A 25,739-nucleotide genomic window follows, 5' to 3' on the forward strand; every position below is an offset into this window, starting at 1 on the left:
TCATGTGGTTTTTATTCTTCAATTTGCTAATATGGTGTATCACATTGATTGATTTGCGTATATTGAAGAATCCTTGCATCCCTGGGATAAATCCCAATTGATCATGGTGTATGATCCTTTTAATGTGTTGTTGGATTCTGTTTGCTAGTATTTTGTTCAGGATTTTTGCATCTATATTCATCAGTGATACTGGTCTGTAATTTCCATTTTTTTGTAGTATCTTTGTCTGGTTTTGGTATCAGGGTGATGGTGGCTGTAGAATGAGTTTGGCAGTGTTCCCTCCCCTGCAATTTTTTGGAATAGTTTGAGAAGGATGGGTGTTAGTTCTTCTCCAAATGTTTGATAGAATTCACCTGTGAAGCCATCTGGTCCTGGACTTTTTGTTTGTTGGAATATTTTTAATCACAGTTTCAATTTCATTACTTGTCATTGCTCTTAATATTTTCTGTTTTTTCCTGATTCAGTCTTGGAAGGTTATACCTTTCTAAGAATTTGTCCATTTCTTCCAGGTTGTCCATTTTATTGGCATAGAGTTGTTTGTAGAAATCTCTTAGGATGCTTTGTATTTCTGCGGTGTCTGTTGTAACTTCCACTTTTTCATTTTTCATTTTATTGATTTGAGTCCTCTCCCTCTTTTTCTTGATGAGTCTGGCTAATGGTTTATCAATTTTGTTTATCTTCTCAAAGAACCAGCTTTTAGTTTTATTGACCTTTCCTATTGTTTTGTTTCTATTTCATTTACTTCTGCTCTGTTCTTTATGATTTCTTTCCTTCTGCTAACTTTGGGTTTTGTTTGTTCTTCTTTCTCTAGTTCCTTTAGGTGTAAGTTTAGATTGTTTATTTGAGATTTTTCTTGTTTCTTGAGGTAGGCTTGTATTGCTCTAAACTTCCCTCTTAGAAGTGCTTTTGCTGCATTCCATAGGTTTTGGATTGTCATGTATTCGTTGTAATTTGTCTCTAGGTATTTTTTGATTTCCTCTTTGCTTTCTTCAGTGAATCTCTTGGTTATTTAGTAACGTATTGTTTAGCCTCCATGTGTTTGTGTTTTTAACTATTTTTCCCCTGTAATTGATTTCTAATCTCATAGTGTTGTGGTCAGAGAAGATACTTGATATGATTTCAGTTTTCTTACATTTACTGAGGCTTGATTTGTGACCCAAGATGTGATCTGTCCTGGAGATTGTTCCATGTGCACTTGAGAAGAAAGTGTAATCTGCTGTTTTGGGATGGAATGACATATAAATAGCCATTAAATCTATCTGGTCTGTTGTGTCATTTAAAGCTTCTGTTTCCTTATTTATTTTCATTTTGGATGATCTGTCCATTGGTGTAACTGAGGTGTTAAAGTCCCCCACTATTATTGTGTTGCTGTCAATTTCCTCTTTTATAGCCATTAGCAGTTGCCTTATGTATTGAAGTGCTCCTATGTTGGTTGCATATATATTTATAATTGTTATATCTTCTTCTTGGATTGATCCCTTGATCATTATGTAGTGTCCTTCCTTGTCTCTTGTAACATTCTTTATTTTAAAGTCTATTTTATCTGATATGAGTATTGCTACTCCAATTTCTTTTCATTTGCATTTGCATGGAATATCTTTTTCTATCCCCTCACTTTAAGTCTGTATGTGTCCCTAGGTCTGAAGTGGGTCTCTCGTAGACAGCATGTAGATGGGTCTTGTTTTTGTATCCATTGAGGAAGCCTGTGTCTTTTGGTTGGAGTATTTAATCCATTAACGTTTAAGGTAATTATTGATATGTATGTTCCTATTACTGTTTTCTTAATTGTTTTGAGTTTGTTTTTGTAGGTCCTTTTCTTCTCTTGTGTTTCCCACTTAGAGAAGTTCCTTTAGCATTTGTTGTAGAGCTGGTTTGTTGGTGCTTAATTTTCTTAACCTTTGCTTGTCTGTAAAGCTTTTGATTTCTGCACTGAATCTGAATGAGACCCTTGCCGGGTAGAGAGTAATCTTGGTTGTAGGTTCTTCTCTTTCATCACTTTAAATATATCGTGCCACTCCCTTCTGGCTTGTAGAGTTTCTGCTGAGAAATCAGCTGTTAACCTTATGGGAGTTCTCTTGTGTGTTCTTTGTCGTTTTTCCCTTGCTGCTTTTAGTAATTTTTCTTTGTCCTTAGTTTTTGCCAATTTGATTACTATGTGTGTTTCAGCATGTTTCTCCTTGGGCTTATCCTGTATGGGACTCTCTGTGCTTCCTGGACTTTGGTGGCTCTTTCCTTTCCCATGTTAGGGAAGTTGTCAACTATAATCTCTTCAAATATTTTCTCTGGTCCTTTCTCTCTCTCTTCTCCTTCTGGGACCCTTTTAATGCGAATGTTGTTGCGTTTAATGTTGTCCCAGAGGTCTCTTAGGCTGTCTTCATTTCTTTTCATTCTTTTTCTTTATTCTGTTCTGCAGCAGTAAATTCCACGATTCTGTCTTTCAGGTCACTTCTCCATTCTTCTGCCTTAGTTATTCTGCTATTGATTCCCTCTAGTGTATTTTTCATTTCAGTTATTGTATTGTTCATCTCTGTTTGTTTGTTCTTTAATTCTTCTAGGTCTTTGTTAAACATTTCTTGCATCTTCTCAATCTTTGCCTCCATTGTTTTTCCGAGGTCCTGGATCATCTTCACTATCATTATTCTGAATTCTTTTTCTGGAAGGTTGCCTATCTCCACTTCATTTAGTTGCTTTTCTGGGGTTTTATCTTGTTCCTTCATGTGGTGCATAGCCCTCTGGCTTTTCATCTTGTCTGTCTTTCTGTGAATGTGATTTTTGTTCCACAGGCTGCAGGACTGTAGTTCTTGCTTCCGCTGTCTGCCCTCTGGTGGATGAGGCTTTCTAAGAGGCTTGTGCATGTTTTGTGATGGGAGAGACTGATGGTGGGTGGAGCTGGCTGTTGCTGTGGTGGGCAGAGCTCAGTAAAACTGTAATCCGCTTGTCTCATGATGGGTGGGGCTGGGTTCCCTCCCTATTGGTTGTTTGGCCTGGGGCGACCCAACACTGGAGCCTATCCGGGCTCTTTGGTGGGGCTAATGGCAGACTCTGGGAGGGCTCACTCCAAGGAGTACTTCCCAGAACTTCTGCTGCCAGTGTCCTTGTCCCCACGGTCAGCCACAGCCAGCCCCCGCCTCTGCAGGAGACCCTCCAACACTAGCAGGTAGGTCTGGTTCAGTCTCCCCTGGGGTCACTGCTCCTTCCCCTGGTTCCCGATGAGCACACTACTTTGTGTGTGCCTTCCAAGAGTGGAGTCTCTGTTTCCCCCAGTCCTGCCGAAGTCCTGCAGTCAAATCCTGCTAGCCTTCAAAGTCTGATTGTCTAGGAATTCCTCCTCCCATTGCCGGACCCCCTGGTTGGGAAACCTGATGTGGGGCTCAGAACCTTCACTCCAGTGGGTGGGCTTCTGTGGTCTAAGTGTTCTCCAGTCTGTGAGTCACCCACCCAGCGGTTATGGGATTTGATTTTACTGTGATTGTGCCCCTCCTACCGTCTCATTGTAGCTTCTCCTTTGTCTTTGGATGTGGGGTATCTTTTTTGGTGAGTTCCAGCATCTTCCTGATGATGATTGTTCAGCAGTTACTTGTGATTCCGGTGCTCTCACAAGAGGGAGTAGGGATGCTATTTTTAATTATAGCATCAGTAGAATCTGGGAATGTTGAGAATTTTTTTTTTTTTGACATCTCTCTAAAGTGACCAATTAATGTTTGTGATTTTCTCTTCCCATTTATATTCATAACAATTCACTAAAGCATTTTAGCTTTTTATAAAATCAAGGTTTAAACAAAAAATAAATGTGAACTGTGCTTTAAGTGTGAAAGCAGCATGCTCCTAGTATCTCTGTCCCAATTTTACAGCAAGATTTCTATGAAAAGATAAAGTGAAAAGACCCTTAGGAGAATAAAATTGCGTTGATCTTCATTCCAAGGAAACACACAGATCAGGTTGGGAAAGACAAAGATCTGTCTGTTTTAGAAAGCATTTTACATTGTATTTATAAAAGATAATAATGGGTAGATTACTACCTAATTTGTAAATATGTGAAATTCAGTAATATTCTATTTGTGAAACATGAGTGTCACTTGAAAAAATGTCATTAGAAAAATGTTTTTCCTTACTGAGGCAGGTTGGCCAAAAAACATAGTCTTTGTATTCAGTACAGGGGGAGAATACATAATTTTTAAGTCTGGAACAAGTCTGCACTGAAATAAAATTACCTTATAATGGAGTTGTGAAAATTGCTACCCACGGACAATTTCTATTATGTTGCAGTAATTCAAATGTCAACTCAGATGATTTAAAAAGCATTTTTTGGGGGTGGCATAGGCTCTATATTGCTAAAGCAGGTTTGAAGTCTGAGTGTCCTGATCTGGTTTTTAGACTGTTCTGCAACTAGTCTGCCATACTTCTGCAGGCTTATCTCAACACAGCTCCTTTATCCTGTCAGGAGGACCCTGAAAACATCAAGTTGTTCTGCCTCTGTGCCTTTACTCTGGATATGTCCTGGTTTTTAATGTGTTTTCTTGCCATCGTTGGTGTCCTTCTTAAGCTACACCTCTGTGCATCTTTTCCAGATACTGCAGCCTGTATTGATTGCCCCCCTCAGAATTGTACATACTTGCAGTTTGAATCAGAGGTTAATGGATAACTATGTATTGTTTTAGGTGCATTAGTTGGATTATAAGCTTCCTAGAGGAGATTCGTATACTACTTTTATGTCCTGCATGGTTTTGACAAGCCATGAGCCAACAGTAATTGCATAGTGTATGTTCACTGATGTTGGGAAATAAAATTGATATACTTTAATTTTTCTCCTTTAATAAAGGGATAGAATGGGATCTTCTCTAATGATTGAAACAGCAAGAAACCCCATGTGCCCTAAGGTAAGTTTAGAGTCTCCTAAATATAACACGTAATTGGAATTGAAGATCAGGTGAACGGATTTATTATGAAGGAAGCTCTTTTAGTAGATTATATTGATTCCTTATATATTGGCTCATTCTGTGAAGGTACAGAATGTGATCATTGGACCTTTTCTAGATCAAGTAAAAGTATAACGAAAGTTTAAGAACATGGAAGACTGGGACTAAAGGTAAAGAATTATTTTATTATAGGGTTAATCAAATCTAGGTATTTAAGGAAAATTGTAGCATTTCCTCCCAGATTTTTTTAAAGAAACTTTATGTGCCTCTTAGATAAATATTAAATTAATATACAAATGGAATCCCAGTTTTTTAAATGTTAATGTCACTAGAATCGGTCTCAGTTCGGCGTCTCCTTTTATTTACTTTGTTTGAAACCCAGTGATCTGAGTATTGCTTGAGTTTTGTGTTCTTTAATAAAATTCATTATTTGATTAAGGAATAAGGGTTTATGTACGCAGAAATCCCATGCAGGTTGTGTTTATTCTTGAATGACAAGCTGTAACCAGAAAAAATCAAATACAGCTCCCTCTATTGCTCTTTCACTCTTGCTTACACATATTTTTATTCATTCTTTAGATATTAATTATGTTACCCCATGTGCCAGCATAATGCTAGGGACTTTGGATACATTAGTGAGTGAACGCAGACATGGAGTTTACGGTCCAGTAGGGCAAAGTAAGCATTAATCAAATGATCACACAAATGAGATACAGTTTTCCCAAAATAAGTGTTATGGAGCACAAAAACAGTTCTCTGAAAGCATATATTTACAGAGACGTGAGGGAGACTGCTCTAAGGAAATGGGCTTTGCGGTCTCAGTGTGAAGGCTGATGAGTGTTCCTGGCAAAGGGAACCGTGTGTACAGAAGGAGCCATGGAGAAATGCAGGCCCTGAAAGAGTTCTTGAAGGCTGGAGCCTAAGGATCCTAGGGCAGCGTGTGCAGTGAGGCTGGAGGGGTAGCTCCGTCAGACCACGCGAGGCCATGATAATGAAATGCACTAGCTCATTGGAGAGGACCCTAAGATGCACACTACACCTCTTGTTTATTCTCTTGTATCTTCAGGGCTTCTTGTTTATTTGTTCTTAAATTGTGAGAATTGCCAACTTAAAAAAAAAAGAATAGAGTGGGTGTGGGGGAACTGCAGAAATCTCAAAAAATAATTCACTCGTGATAAATGAGGCAGCCATTGACACGTTTCTTAATTGAGCCTGCCTGTATACCAATTAATGGAAAGACCCTCTGGATTTTAGTGTAGGGCCAGCTCTTGTCCACAGTGGCCTAGAGACACACTTGGGTCACTCACAGGAACTTGGAATGTGACTTTTGGTTTATAAAATAGCAAAGCACGCAGGCCCCTGACGGCTTGGCATGGAGACCTAACAATTTAGCCCTCACCATTGCCTTTCAGCCTCTTAAGTTTATATTGCAGATCATTAGGATACATCACATTTTACATAAATTCAGCTGACACTGAGAAAATCTGAGACCCTGGGTGATAAACATTGGTTTTTTCAATAAAAAATTCTCCAGCTACCGCTTATTAACTACAATCAGAAAGCCTTGAGAGTTTGTTTAGTGTCAGAGTTTCAGTTACTAAAGTCATAATGCTTTCAAAGAGCACAGAAACAATGACTAATTTATAAATGGTATGAAAATAGTATATTTATTCATCTTTAAGTAGTTTTTATTCATTGCTACTACTGCAGTGTCAATTATTATATAAAGGTCTGCAAATTTATGCTTTCTTCAATGTCTTTTTCAATAACTATTCAAATCATGTAGTCAAAAAATATCTTTTATTATTGTTCTCTTATAATGCATTTCTCAAAATTGTCTCAGCCCTTGTATCTATTTTCCTGTAAAGAAATACCTATTTAAAAGGATCTGCTTCCCTTTGATTAATATTATAGTTATGTTATACATTTATCTTGATGGGTGGAGTTGTAGATTGTTCATACTACTAAATAATATTTAATTTTTACAGTGCCCAAATATTGCTGCTTACAGTGCGTATTGTTCACTTTTTAATTTACTAGGTAGCTGCAGTAAGTACCATAGTGAACAGAGGGATAACGCCAAAAGCCTTTGTGTTCAGAAACTATGGACATTTTCCTGGAGTCAACTCTCACTATTTGGGAGGCTGTCAGTATAAAATGTGGCAGGCCATTAGAGCCTCATCTGCTGCTCCCGGCTACTTTGCAGAGTATGTGTTGGGAAATGATCTTCATCAGGTAAGTTGACTAATGTGGTTTATCTTCTAAAACTTTACATAATTAGAAAGAGTCAGCGCTTATTAAATATCACCTGAACTTACAGAGGGATCAACCAAGGAGACTTTCCTCGTGTCTCCATGTGGCAAAAGATGTGCGTGCGGTACAAGATAGTTGTACTTCTTGTTTGTTTTTCTTAAATTAACTTAACAAGCCTTCTGGCTTGAGAGCATATTTTAGGAAAGATTTATTTGTATCTTCTGTAATGTGATTCATGGCCAGTTATGATAATTTTAATATGATAGGAAAATGAAGTAGTATGTATGCTTGGCTTTCCAAATGTAATAAAAATTAAAAGTGAAACACAGTCACTGAAAATGCAGAATGCCGTCTGTTTGACAGTTTTGGTGGATGTAGTTGGAAGGAGATGATGTAATAAAATAATAATAGTAAACTCTCATTAGGTTAGCTAGGTGCCAGACACCTATGTAGTCCTTTGTGTGCATCTCCTCATACAATCCTCACTGCTTATGAGGCAGATAGAGTGATTTCCATTTTGCAGATGAGAAATTGGAGTCTTAAGAAAAGCTAAGTAACTGGACTAGGGTTGCAGCTGTTAAGTGACAGAGTTAGGATGCTATCTATAATTACACTGTTTTAAAATTTATGGCTAAATGATCTATTAAGTTGAACATTATTTCTATGATGTTGAATGATGTATACTTTCTCTGACATAGACTCATTTATTTATCATAAATTTTTTCCTTGTCAAGTTTTTCCACTATTTTTGGAAATCTGAACTCATAACTTATACTAAATGATAAAAGTCAACAGAGCTTTTGAGCTGATACTTCCAAAATATATGTTTTTAACATATGCTTAATTTTTTATATGGTATCCCACTGCATTCTCCTTTGATGGAGTCAATAACCTTAACTCTCCTCTCTATTCACTGGTATGCACTTGGTATTCACATATATGTTGAGAAGAAAACATATTTTGCCAAGGATTTTTAGATGTTCAAAAGCTCACAGATCTGCTATATAAACTACATATCAACTATATAATTTTAATTTACATGTGTCAATATTATAATAACTAAAATGTGGTTATCAATTTTATTTTCTCCTATAGTTTTATGTAACAGCTTAGATATATTTTTAAATGTTATCCCATTTTCAGCTATCCCATTTTCTTTCTGTCTTACCAGAAGTAATGTCATAATCTTAGTAGTTAGGAGATGAAAATGGGTTCCTTTCATCTTTGGAGTCAATGCAGACTATTTCCCACTTGGTCAGATCAGTCATTGCAGAGTTATGTAAGGCACTTCCCCTTCCTGCCTTTGTCTGCTTTATTCCCACCCCCTCAGGGCAGAAAGTGCTAGCTGTAGAGTTTCTTTCTGACATAGATTTCAGGACTTATTGGTCAAAATGAAAATTTTATTTTAATATGTATCTTGCTGTTTGTAACAACAGTGTCTCCATATTCCATAGTATTTTCACCATGTCATAAATGGAGAAATAACAGTGTATTTGGGAATATAATAGTTTAGGTTTGTAACTTACGACTTTAAGATGGTTGTCATGCTACAAAATTGCAGTTACGCCAAATACTAGTGAAAGTCTCAATTAAGTTACTGCATTTCAGGACCATATGTTCCCAGACTCCCAAAGAAGTTATCTCATTTGCTCATTATTCTTTATCTAAGAGGAAGTAGTTCTAAGGTTTAATTCAGTCCTGTAGAATACAAATAACAAACCAGAGTAATTCAGTGGTTCTTCTTCCATTTCAGATAAGCTAATGATATTCCTTTCCATGCATAGCAATTTTTATTTTGATGACTATAATCTTTGAACTTAGGCTGATCTACAGATTAAAATAACTTCTTACATAAATTTTATTTAAAGCATATAACTACACACGGAAACATACTCAGTATTTTGTAATAACCTATAAGGGAAGAGAATCTGAAGGAGAATATATATATATAAAAAACTGAATGGCTGTGCTGTATACCTGAAACTAACATGATATTGTAAATGAACTATACTTCAATTTAAAAAAATTAAAAAGTGTGGACTTCCCTGGTGATCCAGTGGTTAAGACTCCATGCTTCCACTGCAGCAGGTGCAGGTTCGATCCCTGGTCAGGGAACTAAGATCCCACATGTGTGGTACAGCCAAAAGTAAAAATAAATAAAATAAAATAAGTAAAAAATTAAAAAATAATGCATGTCACCACATATACAGAGAATATACGTTCATGTAAATCAGTGACTTGATTCCAAAAAGACTGGCACATCTAACTTAAGAATATTCAGAAGGAAGCTGGAGTCTAAGCAAATCTTATTTAAGCAAATATTTTTCTTACTGCGTATCCTTTTCAGGATACTTGAGGAAGAGGGATATTTTTCTTCTCTAAAGACACCATGAAAGGTTGATTAGAGTATTCTAAGGTGTGAATGATCTTAATTGCTTAAACAAAACATTCGAGCAAAGTTCCTTTCCAACCCTTCAAAAGTTGCCAAGAAGTTTAAAACTAAAATACGCTACTTATTACAATCCTCTTATCCTTAGTTCTTAGAATAATTATATTCAGTATTTCCAGTCTCATTTTTAAAATCCTTTTTAACTGTCATGTCTGACATACGTTTTAATGAAAGTTCGTATCCTTTTTCAGGTAAAGTATAAATTATACATTTATCAGGTAAAGTATAAATTATACATTTATATTCTATTTGAACAGTTATTGAAAGCACTGCTATAAGTAATTAAGAGGTATGAGTCAGTAGATGGGTAGATTTCATTTGTCTTTGTAAAGAGAAGAGTGTTATTACAGTATTACAAGGCTTATTAGATGTCCTAGGAAATTATAAAGTAGGAAGAATTCTTTTTGAGTAGTTTCCAATGTATTATTTCTCTACCCCATCCAAGTAGCATCATATTTATCAAATAATACTTTTTACACAAAATTATCCCTTCTCTCTTTTTAACAGCTTTATTGAAGTAAAATTGATTTAAAAAAACTACACATATTTGATATATACAATCTGATGAGTTTGGTCATATGCATATCCCTTCTCTCTTATCTTTTTCCATCTCAACTTCCAAAATTAAATCATTTATTCACTATCTTTGGAGAGAGATCCTGATAAATTAGCTTGCGCTGAAGGTTTTGATGGCAGATTCTAATATATTATTTCTTTTAGACTTTATTTACATTTTAAAAGGTTACGTTCAGAGCTCAGCATACATTAACATAAAATGAATTATGATATTTCATATAAACTTTCCAGATAAAGAGTGTTTTTAGCAGAAAGAGCCTGCCTAGCATTTTCTGTGCTAAATTATGCCTGTGCCAGGCCACAACTAATAATTTTCATTATAACTGGACAAAAATGTAGTGAGTGCTTACTCAGTGCCAGGCCCTATGTTAACCATAAAAAATATAAAGGTTTTTAATAATTGCTAGCATATTGTTTGTGTTTCCTGGATCTTACCCTCAAATAGCTCAAACCAGGAGAATACAAACAGAGTTACAGAATGAGATGATAAATTCAATAATAAAAATACGTACAGGGTTAAGAAGTAGTGTAAAAGATGTGATTTATTTTGTCAGGATTGGCTCTACAAAGAAGTCTTCTTCTGAGTTTATGTATAAAGAGTGAATAGTTGATTAGGATAGAAATAGGATGGGGAGGGGAGGTTGGGGAGTCATTGCTTAATGGTTGCAGATTCTGTTTGTGGTGATAAAAACGTTTTGAAAATAAATAGTGGTGATAATTGTAAAACATTCTGAATGTTATTAATGCCACTGACTTGTAACCTTAAAAAAGGTTAAAAGGACCAATTTTATATATTTTTTAACTTAATAAAAAACAAATTTTTTAAAAACCCTATAGGGAGTTCCCCAGTGGTTTAGTGGTTAAGATTTGGTGCTTTCATCGCCATGGTCCAGGTTCAGTCCCTGGTTGGGGAACTGAGATCCTGCAAGCTGCGCAGCGTGGCCAAAAAAAAAAGAGTTTCTTAAAAAATAAAATAAAAATATTAAACCCTAAAAAATAAGATGAGATGATCAAGAGGCATTCGTGTTGCCCAGTGGTTATTTTCTGGTATAAATTCTGATTTATGATTTGAAATGATTAAATATACATTAAAAGCAATAAAAAGTATCTAAATATTAGGCTATTAAGTACATGCATGATGTACTGCAGTTAAAATACAATCGTGTGTGTAGTTCTAAAAGATAAGCATCAATTTATTTAATAAGTTTATTTTTCAAGTCTCTTTTACCTCAGCACCTAGCATGAGCAGTGGCTGACAAACACCAAGTACACAGTAACTAACTGTGAGTATGAATACTGGAATGAATGGAAAGGCTTCAGGAGATCCCGTAGACATAACGTTAGCCTAAGGACTTGCTGACAGCAGAGGCGTCTGAGGAGAGTAGGCTAACTAAACAGAGCTTAAGGAATGGTGTGCCTCACCACTGGACTAAAGTGAGTGCCAGAAATGTTAACTTCTGCACTTTTTTTGATGGAAAGCAAGTAAAGTTTAAGGAACAGGAATTTAATTTGAAGCATGGCTATTAAAACTATTGAAAACTTGGCAACTTTTGATGTGGGATTAATTTTACTATTATCAATTCTTGGTAAACCTTGTTTGTCCCTTCTTTTCTCCCCTTTTTGTCTTCTCTAATCCTTCTTTATAGCTTTTATAATAATGAAGAAGTGTTTCATGTAAAATACCTAGATGAGAGAAAAACAAATACCTTATGCTAACATATATATATATATATATGGAATCTAAAAAAAAAGGGTTCTGAAGAACCTAGGGGCAGGACAGGAATAATGATGCAGATGTAGAGAATGGACTTGAGGACATGGGGAGGGGGAAGGGTAAGCTGGGACGAAGTGAGAGAGTGGCATGGATGTATATACACTACCGAATGTAAAATAGATAGCTAGTGGGAAGCAGCTGCATAGCACAGGGAGAGCAGCTCGGTGCTTTGTGACCACCTAGAGGGGTGGGATAGGGAGGGCGGGAGGGAGACACAAGAGGGAAGAGATATGGGGATATATGTATATGTATATGTATAGCTGATTCACTTTGTTATAAAGCAGAAACTAACACACCATTGTAAAGCAGTTACACTCCAATGAAGATGTTAAAAATAAATAAAATAATAGAAAATACCCAGATGATTAGAAGTTACACAGAGTATAAGTATAGAATTTAAGATAAAAATAATACAATAAAGAAATAACTTTTTTGCTAAATTAGAAATGAAATATGGGATGGGTATCATTCATATTAATTGAGAACAAAGGAAATAGTTGAAAGGATTAAATTAAAATTTGTACTTGGGAAAGCCTTTAGGAAATAACTTATTACTATCCACATTTAATGAGTCCAAGTAGATTTTTGCAGTTGAATAATACAAATGCCTAACCAATTCATGACTTTCAACAGATATATAGATAGCTAAATTTAAAAATAGTTCCCTTCAACTGCTGAATGGATAAACAAACTGTGATACATCTGAATAATGAAATATTCCTCAGCAGTAAAAAGGGATTAATTACTGACATATACAATGACACGGATGGATCTCACAAAGCATTATTCTAGGTGAAAGAACCCAGACCCCAAACCCACATACTGCATGATTCCGTTTATTTTAATAACAAGAGCTAATGTGTGATCTTGGAGAGTAGATAAAAGAATATTTTTTGAAGATAAGGTTGAGAACTGAGAGTTCAAGGTGTTACAAAGATGTGAAGTCACATGGGGTAGTAAAAAGAATTTCCACCCCTTTCTACATGGGATAGATAGAAAGTCTGTGAGCCAGGTGCTGACTTAATTAGTTGACTGGGGAGGTTGCTAGGTGACAGCAGTGATGAGGAAGTGGTGGCTTGGCTGAATAGCAGAGCCTTTAAAGAGCATGAATTTCCCAAGTGGATTAGGACTAATAATGGTCTGGAAGGGATGCTAAAACAAGTAAGACATCATCCTTCCTCCTAGCCACTGAGATAAGAAAGAATCAACACCTCCTGAGAAATAATGTCAGGGAAGAGCTGTGTTTCTGCTAAGTCAAAGAAGAGAGGGGCTTCCCTGGTGGCGCAGTGGTTGGGAGTCCGCCTGCCGATGCAGGGGACGTGGGTTTGTGCCCTGGTCCGGGAGGATCCCACATGCCGCAGAGCGGCTGGGCCCGTGGGCCGTGGCCGCTAGCCTGCACATCCGGAGCCTGTGCTCTGCAGCGAGAGTGGCCACAGCAAGTGAGAGAGGCCTGTGTACCGCAAAAAAAAAAAAAAAAAAAAGAAGAAGAAGAAGAGAGTACTTTCAGAAGTAGGTGAGGCTACGTTGGGAGTTCTAACAATTCCACAGAGCACAGTGGAAGGGTTTAGGATGCGGGGAAGGAGTATTGGACTGTGTCGGTGGCCAGGAAACTCAGAGAATTAAATGCCATTACAGTAACAAGGCACGTGGAGTTTCAAATGACATGTGAATTTAGTTCCTACTTGTTTTTTGAGGCAAGCGGGTGATCCATTCCAGCAGATATAGTCTCAGTTCATCTGCTGTCAAACTCAGCACACACAAGGATAGTGGTCCCCAAAACTATAGTCACTACATCTTTTTTGGCCTCTTTGAATTACTATAATAAAGGTGTCTTCATTTAAAATATGTACTGCATTACTGCATGACAATTTAAGGTTGTATTTCTCTTCCCATTCTTGCAGAAAGCATGTTTTTTCAAAATTCTTTTTTAATGTACTGGTACAGAATTCAGCATTGTCTTATCTTCCAGTAGAAATGGATTGTTTTCTACTAAGTATGTTAGGATTATTTCAGTTAGGTTCTTGCGGGAATAATGACTCTTGGACCATGTTTTGAAGAATAAGTGGGAGCTGAGCTAAGAAGGGGGCTGGGGAAGGAGAATTTTGAGTTGACAGCATGTGCAGAGCCCTGAAGGCAAGAGAATGTGACTCCTTCTGAAAACTGCAAGTAATTCATGAATGGCCAGACCGTAGGATTACAAGATACTGAATTTCATGTAGCTTCAAAATACAAGTCTAGAATTAGTAGGTACAGGTTACAGGGAGGGAGATTTGGGCTTATTAGAAGGAATAATTTCTAACAGTTTATAGCTTTTCAAAATTGAATGGATATACTAATACCAAGTGAGGTTTATCCCAGGAATGTGAGACTAGTTAATATACTTTTTTTTTGAAATTTTTTTAAATTGAAGTATAGTTGATTTACAATGTCTTGTTAGTTTCAGGTATACAGCAAAGTGATTCAGTTATACATTTTTATATAAATCTATTCTTTTTCAGATTCTTTTCCCATATAGGTTATTACAGAATACTGAGTACAGTTCCTTGTGCTATACAGTACGTTCTTGTTGTTTATCTATTTTATATATAGTGGTGTGTATATGTTAATTCCAACCTCCTAATTTGTTCTTCCCCCCTCCCCTTTCCTCTTTGGTAACTGTAAGTTTGTTTTCTATGTCTGTGGGTCTATTTCTGTTTTGTCAATAAGTTCATTTGTATCTTTTTTTTTTAAGATTCCACATATAAGCAATATCATATGATATTTGTCTTTGGTTACATACTTTTATTCTGCTACATTCTTAGAGCACTCTATCAGCATATTTTACCCTTCCTGCCCTGTGGAGTCTTCGAAATCAGTGCTTACTTTGAAGCATTGATAAGTGCTTAGAACTATAAAGTTGCCTGCTTTGTTTAGGTTATACCTGCAGTAAATGAATTTGGTACTTTGAAATTGTATTGTTAATAAAATTTCAACTTAAATTAATAAATTTGGTTATATTAGACTTGTGAAAGAACTGGTCTTGTTTGTTTGGTAGAACCACAATTCTTTTGTTAGATTTTGTACAGAATCTATATTAACCACTAAACAAGGATAAAAATCTTAAAAAACTAATTCAGTTCATTTCCGTAGTTTTGAGCAAAGTATACAGAGCAATCCAAGGAGAAGTTCAGAGAATTTTGTAACAGGAAGGGAAAGTTTAGTAAAGCCAGTGAGGCCAGTGAGTTTTCACATGACTTCTTTTGCGCCTGTAGTATATAAAATAAATTCACTTGAAAGGAATCTCTTGTTTTTAAATAATTTGTTCAGTTTATTACATAGTTCAGCTTTCCTGGTGAGTAAATTTCAAACTGTCGAAAATATAATTTGTTTTCATATTTGTAAAAGAGAATTTCACTTTGAAGAGTTCTGTCCTGTATTTGCTTGACTTATGTTTTGCAGGATGGAGGTTTGCTCCTGAATAACCCTTCAGCGTTAGCAATACATGAGTGTAAATGTCTTTGGCCAGACATCCCATTAGAGTGCATAGTATCCTTGGGCACTGGACGTTATGAGAGTGACGTGAGAAACACCGCGACACACACGAGCCTGAAAACCAAGCTGTCTAACGTTATCAACAGTGCTACAGACACAGAAGGTTAGTCTGTTTATTTGCTGCCTTAACGTACTTCTAGAATTCGGTTTCTGATAGAATATGCTGATGCTCACTGCAAAGAGTATGTTGTTATGTCTCTGTCGTAGGCTTAGGAAGCACATGGGAGCAGGTGTTTGTCGTTTCTCTTTCTCGTCACTCATTTCTTCCCAGTAACCCTGCAGTAGTGATTTCTCCGTGTGGGAGCTAGAGCTACCTTGGCCTCCTTACAGCTGGAGAAGTAGCTGAAGCAGGAATAGCACAAAGGCTTGGTTGGAGACTCTTAAGAAACAGGGAAAAGGAAAGGTGTCAGGTTGGTTTAGATAAACACATGGTAACAGGGAGAGAATCAGAGTACTTATGGAATTTCGATTATTTAGTAATGTGGCGGCAAACTGGAATAAGTCCTTACTTCCACTCTGGCTGCCTCTGTAATCTAGTCTTCATATAAAGGCCCAAGTGGTCCTTTTAAAATCTAAATTAAATCACATCTTTACCGGGATCAAAACCATCTAGGCTTCCCATCACAGAACAAAATCCAAAAGCCTCATTCACTGAAATTCACCAGGCCCTGGAAGGACCTGGCCTTTGAATGCGTCTTCCCCCTCTCTCAAGACGTGTCTCCTGTATAAAGTGTGTCCAGCTACACTATAACTCTTGCTGTTTCTCAGACTTGCTAGGAAGGCTCCTGCCTCAGGGAATTGTTGTCTTCTCTTTGTAAGGCCTTCCCCCAGATACATGCTTGATTCCCACCCTCACTTCATTCAGGTCTCTGTTGAGGTATCACTTCCCCAGAGAGCCTTTTCTGATCGCTTTCTAAACCCGTCACTATCTCACTCACTGTAACCCCTTATCCTGCTTCTTTCTTTCTTTTTTTTCCTTCTTAGAGCATTTATCTCATTATGGATGTATTGGTTTAGCCAAAAAGTTCATTCGGGTTTTCCAGTAAGGTGGTACGAAAAACCCGAACAAACTTTTTGGCCAACCCAATATATTACATGTTTGCTTGTTGAATTGCTTATGGTCTCTGTAGCCCACCAGGATGTAAGCAGGAACTTCTGCTGTTCACTGTGTGGACTGCAATGCCTGGCACATAGTAGGCAGTCAGTACTTGTTGACTTTCTAGTTTGGGCCTTGAGGTCTAGATCTCCTTATTTTACTATATTATTTTTCAGTCCTATGTGAAATCTGTTATTAAATTTCTAAAAGTTATTGTTCCCAGTTAACAGCCCCTTGCTTCTGAATCTCATTCTTTTTATATTGTCATGTTACTGAGTGAGTCATTAGCCTACATGAGGCTCTTAAACTCCCCACTAAGGATGTTTATCTATTAAATGATAACCCAAGAAAAGGTGACATTCTGGATTTTTCACTATCTGAAATTTTGTTGTCAAATCAATAAAATATTCTTACTGTAAGCAGTCTTAGAAAAAAATAGCTTTGATCACCCAGTCTCATAATACTTACATGTATACCTTGTGCAAACCATGTGATGGGCTCATTTGAAATTTTCAGGAAATATGAAATGCTGCTTTCATTCACTTGCATTCTAGTTAATGAAGAATTAAGAGTGAAACATATGTAATTGCTGATACTAGATGGTTATCGATGTACAGAAACAGCAGTGTCATTTGGTTCAGTCTAATATATTATCAGTTGCCGAATAAATGGTGAATAGATGTAGAAGGTTAAGCCTATGAGAAAACTAAACTAGACTGCTGTAGACAATTTACAAGAAGCAAATTAGACTCGATATGGATCTTAAAAGATAGTTAGGGTCTGGACATTTTAAAAGAGGATTCAGACTTCAACTTCTGGCCATGATGGAATAATAGGAGCCATATATTTCCTCCTACCTTAAATCATTAGAAAACTGTACAGAGCAATGGTTTTCAGACATTAGATGACAGATGGCAAGATCACTGATTCCTGAGAGAAGGAAAATAAATGAAGTAATCACATGATTGCCCAGCTTGTTTCTAGGTGATAGTATGAGGAGTGGGGAACTCAAGCAGGACAGTCCCAGGCTCTCAGAAAACAGAGTTTGGGATTCAAAGAGGCCAAGGAAATTAGAATTTGTGGGCAAAATACTACAGAGAAGGCAGCTTCATAGAGAGAGTGCTCTAGAGCTGTGCAGAGGAGTCCCCTTGAGTACTGATCTGTGTTGTGTGCAAGCATGTGAGGAAACTACCCAAGGCAGATTACCCCAGAAAGGATTAAATAGAACAATGCTTGGGGCTCACACGGGACCAGGCAGCTCAGATTTCCATCACCTAAATTAGAAAGACCTTGTAATGTGTGGGATGTGCAGTAGAGTCCTCAGAAGGGTATGGTCTCAGTAGTGACATCAGATTAGTTCTAGACTGAAGGCTGCTCTGGGTCCACCCTAACCCAGCTTCAAAGCAATTCTCAAAAAGATCAAATTGAGTTCCAGTTAACAGCATCCACTGTTGGAATAAAAGCCAGCAATATTTAAAGGAATGCAACAAATTCCAGCACACAAAAATGTAAGGTTCACAATGTTTGGCATGCAATTAAAAAATTACCAGGCATACAGAGAAGCATGAAAAGACACATTTAACCAGGAGAAAATCCGATCAGTGAGAACAGACCTAGATATGAAACATATGAGAGAATTGGCAGACAGAGGATGTTACAACAGCTATTCTAAGTATACTCCATGTTCAGTGAGATAGAGGAAGATTTGAACATGATGAGGAGAGAAATGGATGATATAGAAAGGACTCAAATCAAATCTGTAGAAGTGAAAAATGTAATGTGTGAAATGAAAAATACAGTTGATAAGATTAACAGCAATTCTGTACAAAAACATGGAGAAAAGAGAAGAAGAAGAAATACTTACCAGCTCATTTCCTAAAGCCAGCATTACCCTGACACCTAAACCTGGCAAAAACATTATTAAAAATATTAAAATACCAATCAATATTCCCTATTAATACGTATGCAGAAGTCCTTAAAATATACTAATAAATTGAATTCAGCAGTGTTTAAGAAGGAGAATACGGCATAATCCAATAGGGTACATCTCAGGAGTATGGGTTTGGCTTAACATTCCAAAAAATCAGTATAATTCACTGTATGAACAGACCAAAAAAAGGAAAAATTTATGATAATCTCAATAGATGCAGAAAGGGCATTTAGTAAAGTTCATCAACTCTTCATGAGAAAAACTTTCAGCAGATTAGGAACAGGAGGGAACTTCCTCAGTCTGATAAAGGGCCTCTATGAAAAAGCTAGAGGTGGCATCGTGTTTAGTGGTGAAAGACCAAATCCTTTCTACTTAAGATGATGAGCAGAGTAAGATGTTTCTCCTCGCTTCCAGCTAGTGTTGTACTGGAGGTCCTTTTCTGTGCAGTAAGACAATAAAAGGAAATAAAAGGCATATAGATTAGAAATGAAAAGTAAATATTTACAGACACCCTAGTCGTCTATGCTGACAATTCTAAGGAATCTATAAAAATCTACTAGAACTAATAAGTGAGTTTAGCAAAGTTGAAGAATATAAGGTCAATAAAAATCAATTGTATTTCTGCATACTAGCAATGAACAATTAGAAATTGAAATTAAATATATACACAGATATTATTTATAATAGCATCAAAATATTAAATACTTAAGAAACTATTTAACAAATTATATACAAGACCTGAGCAGGAGAAACTACAAAACACTACAGAGAGAAATTAAAGAAGGCCTAAATAAATCGATATATCAGTACCGTGCTCATGAATTGAAAATCTCGGTATTGTTATGGTGGCAGACCACAGATTGATCTATGGACTTCATGCAACTGCTATATAAATGAAAACGGACTTTTTCTGGAGTAGGGATTAACAAGATGACTATAAAATCTATATGGATATGGGAAGGACCTAGAATAACCAAAACAATTTTGAAAAAAAAAAAAAATTGGAGGACTTAGACCCCCTGATTTCAAGACTATAAAACTACAGTAAGCAAGGGTGGTATTTGCATAAGGACAGACAGAAGATCAGTGATACCTAATAGTACAGAAATTGATCCAGACATGTATGCTCAAAAGATTTTTGACAAAGGTAATTCAATGAGGAAAGGATAATCTTTTCAACAAATAGTACTGCGACAGTTAGATAACTGTATTTTAAAAGTTGAACCTTGACCCTTCACATCATACACAGAACCTAACTGGAAATGGATCACAGACCTAAATACAAGAGTTAACACTGCAAATCCTCTAGAATACCCTGGAGAAAATCTTAATAACCTTGGGTTAAGTAAAGAGTCTTTGATAGGACACAATAAATGTGGACATAACAGGAAAAATAGATAAATTAGACTTCATCAAGTTATAATTTTGTTCTTCAAAAGACACTTTTAATAAAATGAAGACAAGCTATAGACTGAAATAAAATATTAGTAAAATATGTTTGATCCAGCTTCAGAACCAAATGTATAATCAGATGCAATATATATAGAAAATGCTTACATTGTATAATATAAGGAATATACAGAGATGAAAACAAAAATTCAGTGGGGAAAAACATGGCCAAGCGTCTATTTGAACAGACGCTTCACTGAAGAAGATGTACAGTTGACTAAGAAGTACATGGAAGACTTTTCAACATTATTAGTCCTTAGGGAAATGAAAATTAAAACCACAAGATCCTAGTACATATCCTCTAAAATGATTAAAATTGAGACCGACAGTACTAAGTCTTGGCAAAGATGTGGAACAGTGGGAACTAAGATATCCTAGTGGTTGGCGTGCAGAATGGTGCAACCATTTGGAAAACAGTGTTGTGGTTCTTAATATGATAAATAAACTTTTACCATATGAATGAGAAATATCATCTCTGAGTATTTACCCAAAAGAAATGGAACCATATATCTACAAAATGATTTAGGATTATTTCTAATAGCTAAAAACAGAAGAGAACCAGACCGGAGAGAACAAATTGTGTTATATCCGTACAGTGGATTACCACTTAGCAATAAAAAGGAAGGAACTATTGATCCATGCTGCAACATGTATTTCAGAAGCATTTTGCTGGGTAAAAGAAGCTAACCAGACCCAGAAGCGCTGTATATATTTATGATTCTGTTTATATGAAATTCTAGAAAAGGCAAAGGGTAAGGGAGGACCAACCATAAAAAGGCATGAAGAAGCTTTTGGGATGACAGAAAATGTTCTATGTCATGATTGTTGGGGTGGTAACAGTGTATATGTTTGTCGAAACCCGTCAATTTAGACACTTAAAATCGGCAAATCTTATTGTATGTAAATTATACCTCAATAAAGATGATCTCAAGAAATTAAAAAACATGTACTCCCATAAAAATTATTTATAAAAAAAGAAATTAAAAAACAAAAAAGGAAGGTTGGAAAGGCATTTCAGCAGTGGCTAACAGTATGACTGAAAACAGAGAAGAGAGTCCTGAAGCAGGGGTCCTAATTTATCAGAATTATATGGCGTATTTTGGGAGATGAATTTCATTTCATAGTTATATTCAATATTATGGATTCTGGGCTTCCCTGGTGGTGCAGTGGTTGAGAGTCCGCCTGCCGATGCAGGGGACACGGGCTCTTGCCCCGGTTCAGGAAGATCCCACATGCCGCGGAGCGGCTGGACCCGTGAGCCATGGCCACTGAGCCTGCGCGTCCAGAGCCTGTGCTCCGCAACAGGAGAGGCCACAACAGTGAGAGGCCCATGTACCGCCAAAAAATATATATATATATATTATGGATTCTTTACTCCTGCTGTTATTTAGCTGGAGTGTGGAAGTAAGCAAGGCTTTGTAATTTGCCTAAAATTGGATAATTGTAAATAACGTAAAATTAGATCATTGCAGAATAACTCGATTTTTTAATTCACCCTATCCTCTGTTTGTTTTAACAGAAGTCCACGTAATGCTTGATGGTCTGTTACCTCCTGACACCTATTTTAGATTTAATCCTGTTATTTGTGAAAACATACCTCTAGATGAAAGTCGAAATGAAAAGCTGGATCAGCTGCAGTTGGAGGGGTTGAAGTACATAGAAAGAAATGAAGAAAAAATGAAAAAACTTGCAAAAATATTAAGTCAAGAAAAAACAACTCTGCAGAAAATTAATGATTGGATAAAACTAAAAACTGACATGTATGAAGGCCTTCCGTTCTTTTCAAAATTGTGATGAGTGTGTGCACATTTAGCCTCCTAACTGAAGGCCTGTTCAGAAGATCCACAGAGTTCAATAAGGAATTGTGGGGTTCAGCATGACTACCTTTGAAATGCTTAGAATTCTGGGGAATCCTGAAAAGACAGTGTTCGGACCAGCTTGCACAGTACAGAGAGGTTGTGCGTGGTTACAGAATTCATCTGGGAATTAGGTTTTTATGATGTTAATAATTAACCACGTGTTAGGAATCTTACTGTGCCCGTTGGTTTTAGTACATATTGGTGTTGTATGGTTTGATGTTTGAAAATTTATTAATATATGTGCCAAACAAGGACTGAAAGCTGTCATATTATACTTGGTATTTTTACTTTAGTCACCATAATCAACTTAAATTTATTCGATGATTGATTTTCTTTCATGTGGAAAGCTAATTTCTTAAAATAATTCATCTCTTTAAACATCACTTAGGTTTTCACTAGCTACATTCTGCATTCCAAATGTTGCCTTCCACTATTGTCATATCATCTAAACAGATACAGAAAAAATGGGATTCTCTCTATCAGAGGACTTATACATTTGAAATATGAAAGAGCTAGATACAGTTTTCTATTCCAAATGTGTTTATTTCAACATCGTTTGGTTCCGAAAGATAGGTGAAGTTCCAACCAACCACTTTTTCCCCCTGAAATTTCAAGGTAATGCTGTATGTTAACTTTTCTAGCTCTAGCTTAGCATTCACTGTTATGAAAGTAATTATTTGAATTTACTGAGAAAATGCCCCATCATTAACAAAAATAAACTATTGAAATAATCTATGTTAATGTCATTTTTAAATTATTTATTGTTCATAATGTAGCCCTTCTTCTCTTTGTAGCATTTGAATATACCTGTCAACAGTATGCTTTAAAAAAATGTCAGGCTTGTTTTACCTTAACTCCTTTAACCATCTGGACTTCACAGAGGTTAACAACATATACACCAACCCGAATCATTGTTTATGCTAATCAGATTCATCCTTGTTGTGTTATCTATCTGCCATGTAAATCTTTCACCATGTTTAGATTTGTGAAGAGAAATGAAAAAAGGTGAGTGTCCTTTGCTTTGTACATGTAAACTAGAGCTAAACCCCTTACGGGGATTGTCATATTGTGTCTTTGCAACACTGATGCGAAGAGGCAGTGAGGCATGGTTCACAGATGCTGGGGGAGCTGAGTGTCTGGGTGCAGCTCGGGCTCCAATGCAGAGCCCTTCTCTTTGTGACCTGGAGGAGGGTGGACAGCCTCTCTGGCCTTCAGATATTTTGTTTGTAAAATGAGAAGAGCTGCCTCTAAAATTTTATTTCCTCTTACGGCAACTGAAAAGTAAATTCTGCAAATGTACAAGCAAAAGATAGGAAGAAGTGTGAAAATGAATTTTCAGTCCTACACAGGTAAAATATCTGCTCTTTTCAAAGAAGCAAAGAATTGTCTGTTTTAAAAAGAAAATGTAATAAATTATCCAACTTATCAGTTATTTTAAACATAGAAAATAAAAATTATTTTGTAGCTCAGTCCTTTTGGGGTGTTTCTTATTTCTGTAATAAATGCTGTGGTGGTAATATTTCAGTTCTGTTCTTGCTGCTGATGTTATTGTTTATTAAAAATAGCACCAGGACTTCCCTGGTGGCGCAGTGGTTAAGAATCCACCTGCCAACACAGGGGACATGGGTTCGAGCCCTGGTCCGGGAAGATTCCACATGCTGCGGAGCAACTAAGCCCATGAGCCACAACTACTGAGCCTGCGCTCTAGAGCCCGTGAGCCACAACTACTGAGCCCGAGCACCACAGCTACTGAAGCCTGTGCGCCTAGAGCCTGTGCTCCGCAACAAGAGAAGCCACCGCGATGAGAAGCCCGCGCACGGCGACGAAGAGCAGCCCCCACTCGCCACAGCTAGAGAAAGCCCACGCGCAGCAACAAAGACACAACACAGCCAACATTAAAATAAATAAATAAAATTTATTTAAAAGAAAAACAAAGCACCTCGGGACTTCCCCAGCGGTCCAGTGGTTAAGACTGCACTTCCACTGCAGGGGGCACAGGTTTGATCCCTGGTCGGGGAACTAAGATCCTGCATGCCGTGTGGCATGGCAAAAAAAAAAAAAAAAAAGAATTTGAAAAATAGTACCTCAGATAGAGTTGTCCCTAGAGGCATATTGGCTGGATGGGGTTTCTGCTAGGGATTTCTCCTAGGGAGTGGAGAGAGCCTGGCCTGGGTTATAATTACACTCTGTACCTCTTCTTCTCCCACACCACATTTTATCCAGGAGAAAGTAGATGTCAAAGGAATCTTCTGAGAAGGAAGGAAGTCACAAAACGTGAGCATGCAGTCTGAGGGGATAGGGTGCCCCCCAGCAGTTGCTGACAGCTGCCTCCCCTTTTCACTTAGGGTAAGATTGCTAATGACTGAAGGGCTGGGACCCCTAAAGTTCCATGCTCAAAATATTACCTAACCTGCTATACTCCAGAAATAATTCTAGTTACAGTTTTAAATATTTCACAGGTATCAGTGCTAGTAATGTGACTAAAAACATCAATTTGTAACATCCAAATTACAGTTTTTAGACACAGTGTAACTAACTATGAAAGTATCAGTGATTTCTAAAGATAGTGTAAAATAGTCCTTTCAGACCACAAATACTGCATATTCATATACAACTAGAACAACTTGTACATGTAAGAAAAATTCAAATAATTGGAGATCAGAATATTTCTGGGTATTCATTGTAATAAAGCAAATTTCAAGTACAATGAAGTATCACAAGTATGTAAGTTGCGTTCTTGTCCAAACCTGATGCAGTTCGTCTGTTTTACAGTTGCTTGGCTGATTATTTCCCTCTTGAACAGCACAAGGTACGAGTGTACTCTGGCCATAGCTTTTTTCTTAAACCACACAGCATGGCATGTAACTATGTTCCCATGTCCCTGTCCCTGTAGCTTTTTTCACTCTAACAAAGGTACACCCAGTTGGGTGGTGCACCCATTTTCAATTATTCTTGTCCCCATTTGTACTTGAAACTGATTATCTGAAGAACTGTGTAATTCACCTGAGATAACCTTCACTTAACAGTGAAGCCAGTGCTTTCCTTTGTCCAAAAGCAGAGTGGATTTCTTTTCAGGAAAGAAGAGAAGTAAAAGAATACTCTTCTGGGGGCTTCCCTGGTGGCGCAGTGGTTGGGAGTCTGCCTGCTAATGCAGGGGACACAGGTTCGAGCCCTGTTCTGGGAGGGTCCCGCATGCCGCGGAGCAGCTGGGCCCGTGAGCCACAACTGCTGAGCCTGCGCGTCTGGAGCCTGTCGTCTGCAACAAGAGAGACCGCGATAGTGAGAGGCCCGCGCACCGCGGTGAAGAGTGGCCCCCGCTTGCCACAACTAGAGAAAGCCCTCGCACAGAAACGAAGACCCAACACAGCAAAAATAAATTAATTAATAAACTCCTACCCCCAGCATCTTCTTTAAAAAAAATAAATATTCTTCTGAAACATGAAGACTCACTACCAAGTAGGTTATGGATTTTTCGTTGGACTGTTTTCAAAGTAGGATCAGTTCTTTATGAGAAAAATCTTTTAAAGACAGATAAATGGCCTATTTAGGTTATTTCCAACGCAATAATTCTGTGATAATTTATCAAAGTAAACAGTGATCAACTGAGTTAAAAGAAATGTCTGTCAGTCAAAGAAGAAATTAGGACAGTTAGTCTTCCTTGTTCATTCGTATCACTCATTCTGTAAGGTTTAACTGATGTCTTTGGCAAACAGTTTATGCTTCTTGATAAATTCTTTCAAATCAACTAGTTTTCATTCATGCTAATGGTTATATCTAATTTTTAAATTTTTGATTTTTAAAAATAGAGCCATATGTGCCTTGCAAGTGGCTATATTTTGAAAAATGATTGAAAAACCAAAATTTATCCACTGTTAATAGTTTTATTACAACTAACTGGTAAAGTTA

The 25,739-nt window shown here is 37.0% G+C and overlaps 1 protein-coding gene across 5 annotated transcripts in view; it reads left to right on the forward strand.

Moving 5' to 3' along the window:
• PNPLA8 (patatin like domain 8, phospholipase A2) overlaps positions 1–23,708 on the forward strand; it is a 134,468-nt gene extending 110,760 nt beyond the window's left edge. For all 5 annotated transcript variants that reach the window (XM_082846900.1, XM_082846898.1, XM_082846901.1 and 2 more), the window contains 4 exons: positions 4,820–4,877; positions 6,957–7,151; positions 15,407–15,602; positions 21,494–23,708. In XM_082846900.1, coding sequence (XP_082703026.1) covers positions 4,820–4,877; positions 6,957–7,151; positions 15,407–15,602; positions 21,494–21,768 — 724 coding nt within the window. In that variant the 3' untranslated portion in view covers positions 21,769–23,708. The remainder of the gene's footprint in view (positions 1–4,819; positions 4,878–6,956; positions 7,152–15,406; positions 15,603–21,493) is intronic.
• Positions 23,709–25,739: the final 2,031 nt, after the last annotated feature.

Source organism: Leucopleurus acutus, assembly GCF_964270905.1.
Source record: "Leucopleurus acutus genome assembly, chromosome: 9".
NCBI classification, from domain to species: domain Eukaryota; kingdom Metazoa; phylum Chordata; class Mammalia; order Artiodactyla; family Delphinidae; genus Leucopleurus; species Leucopleurus acutus.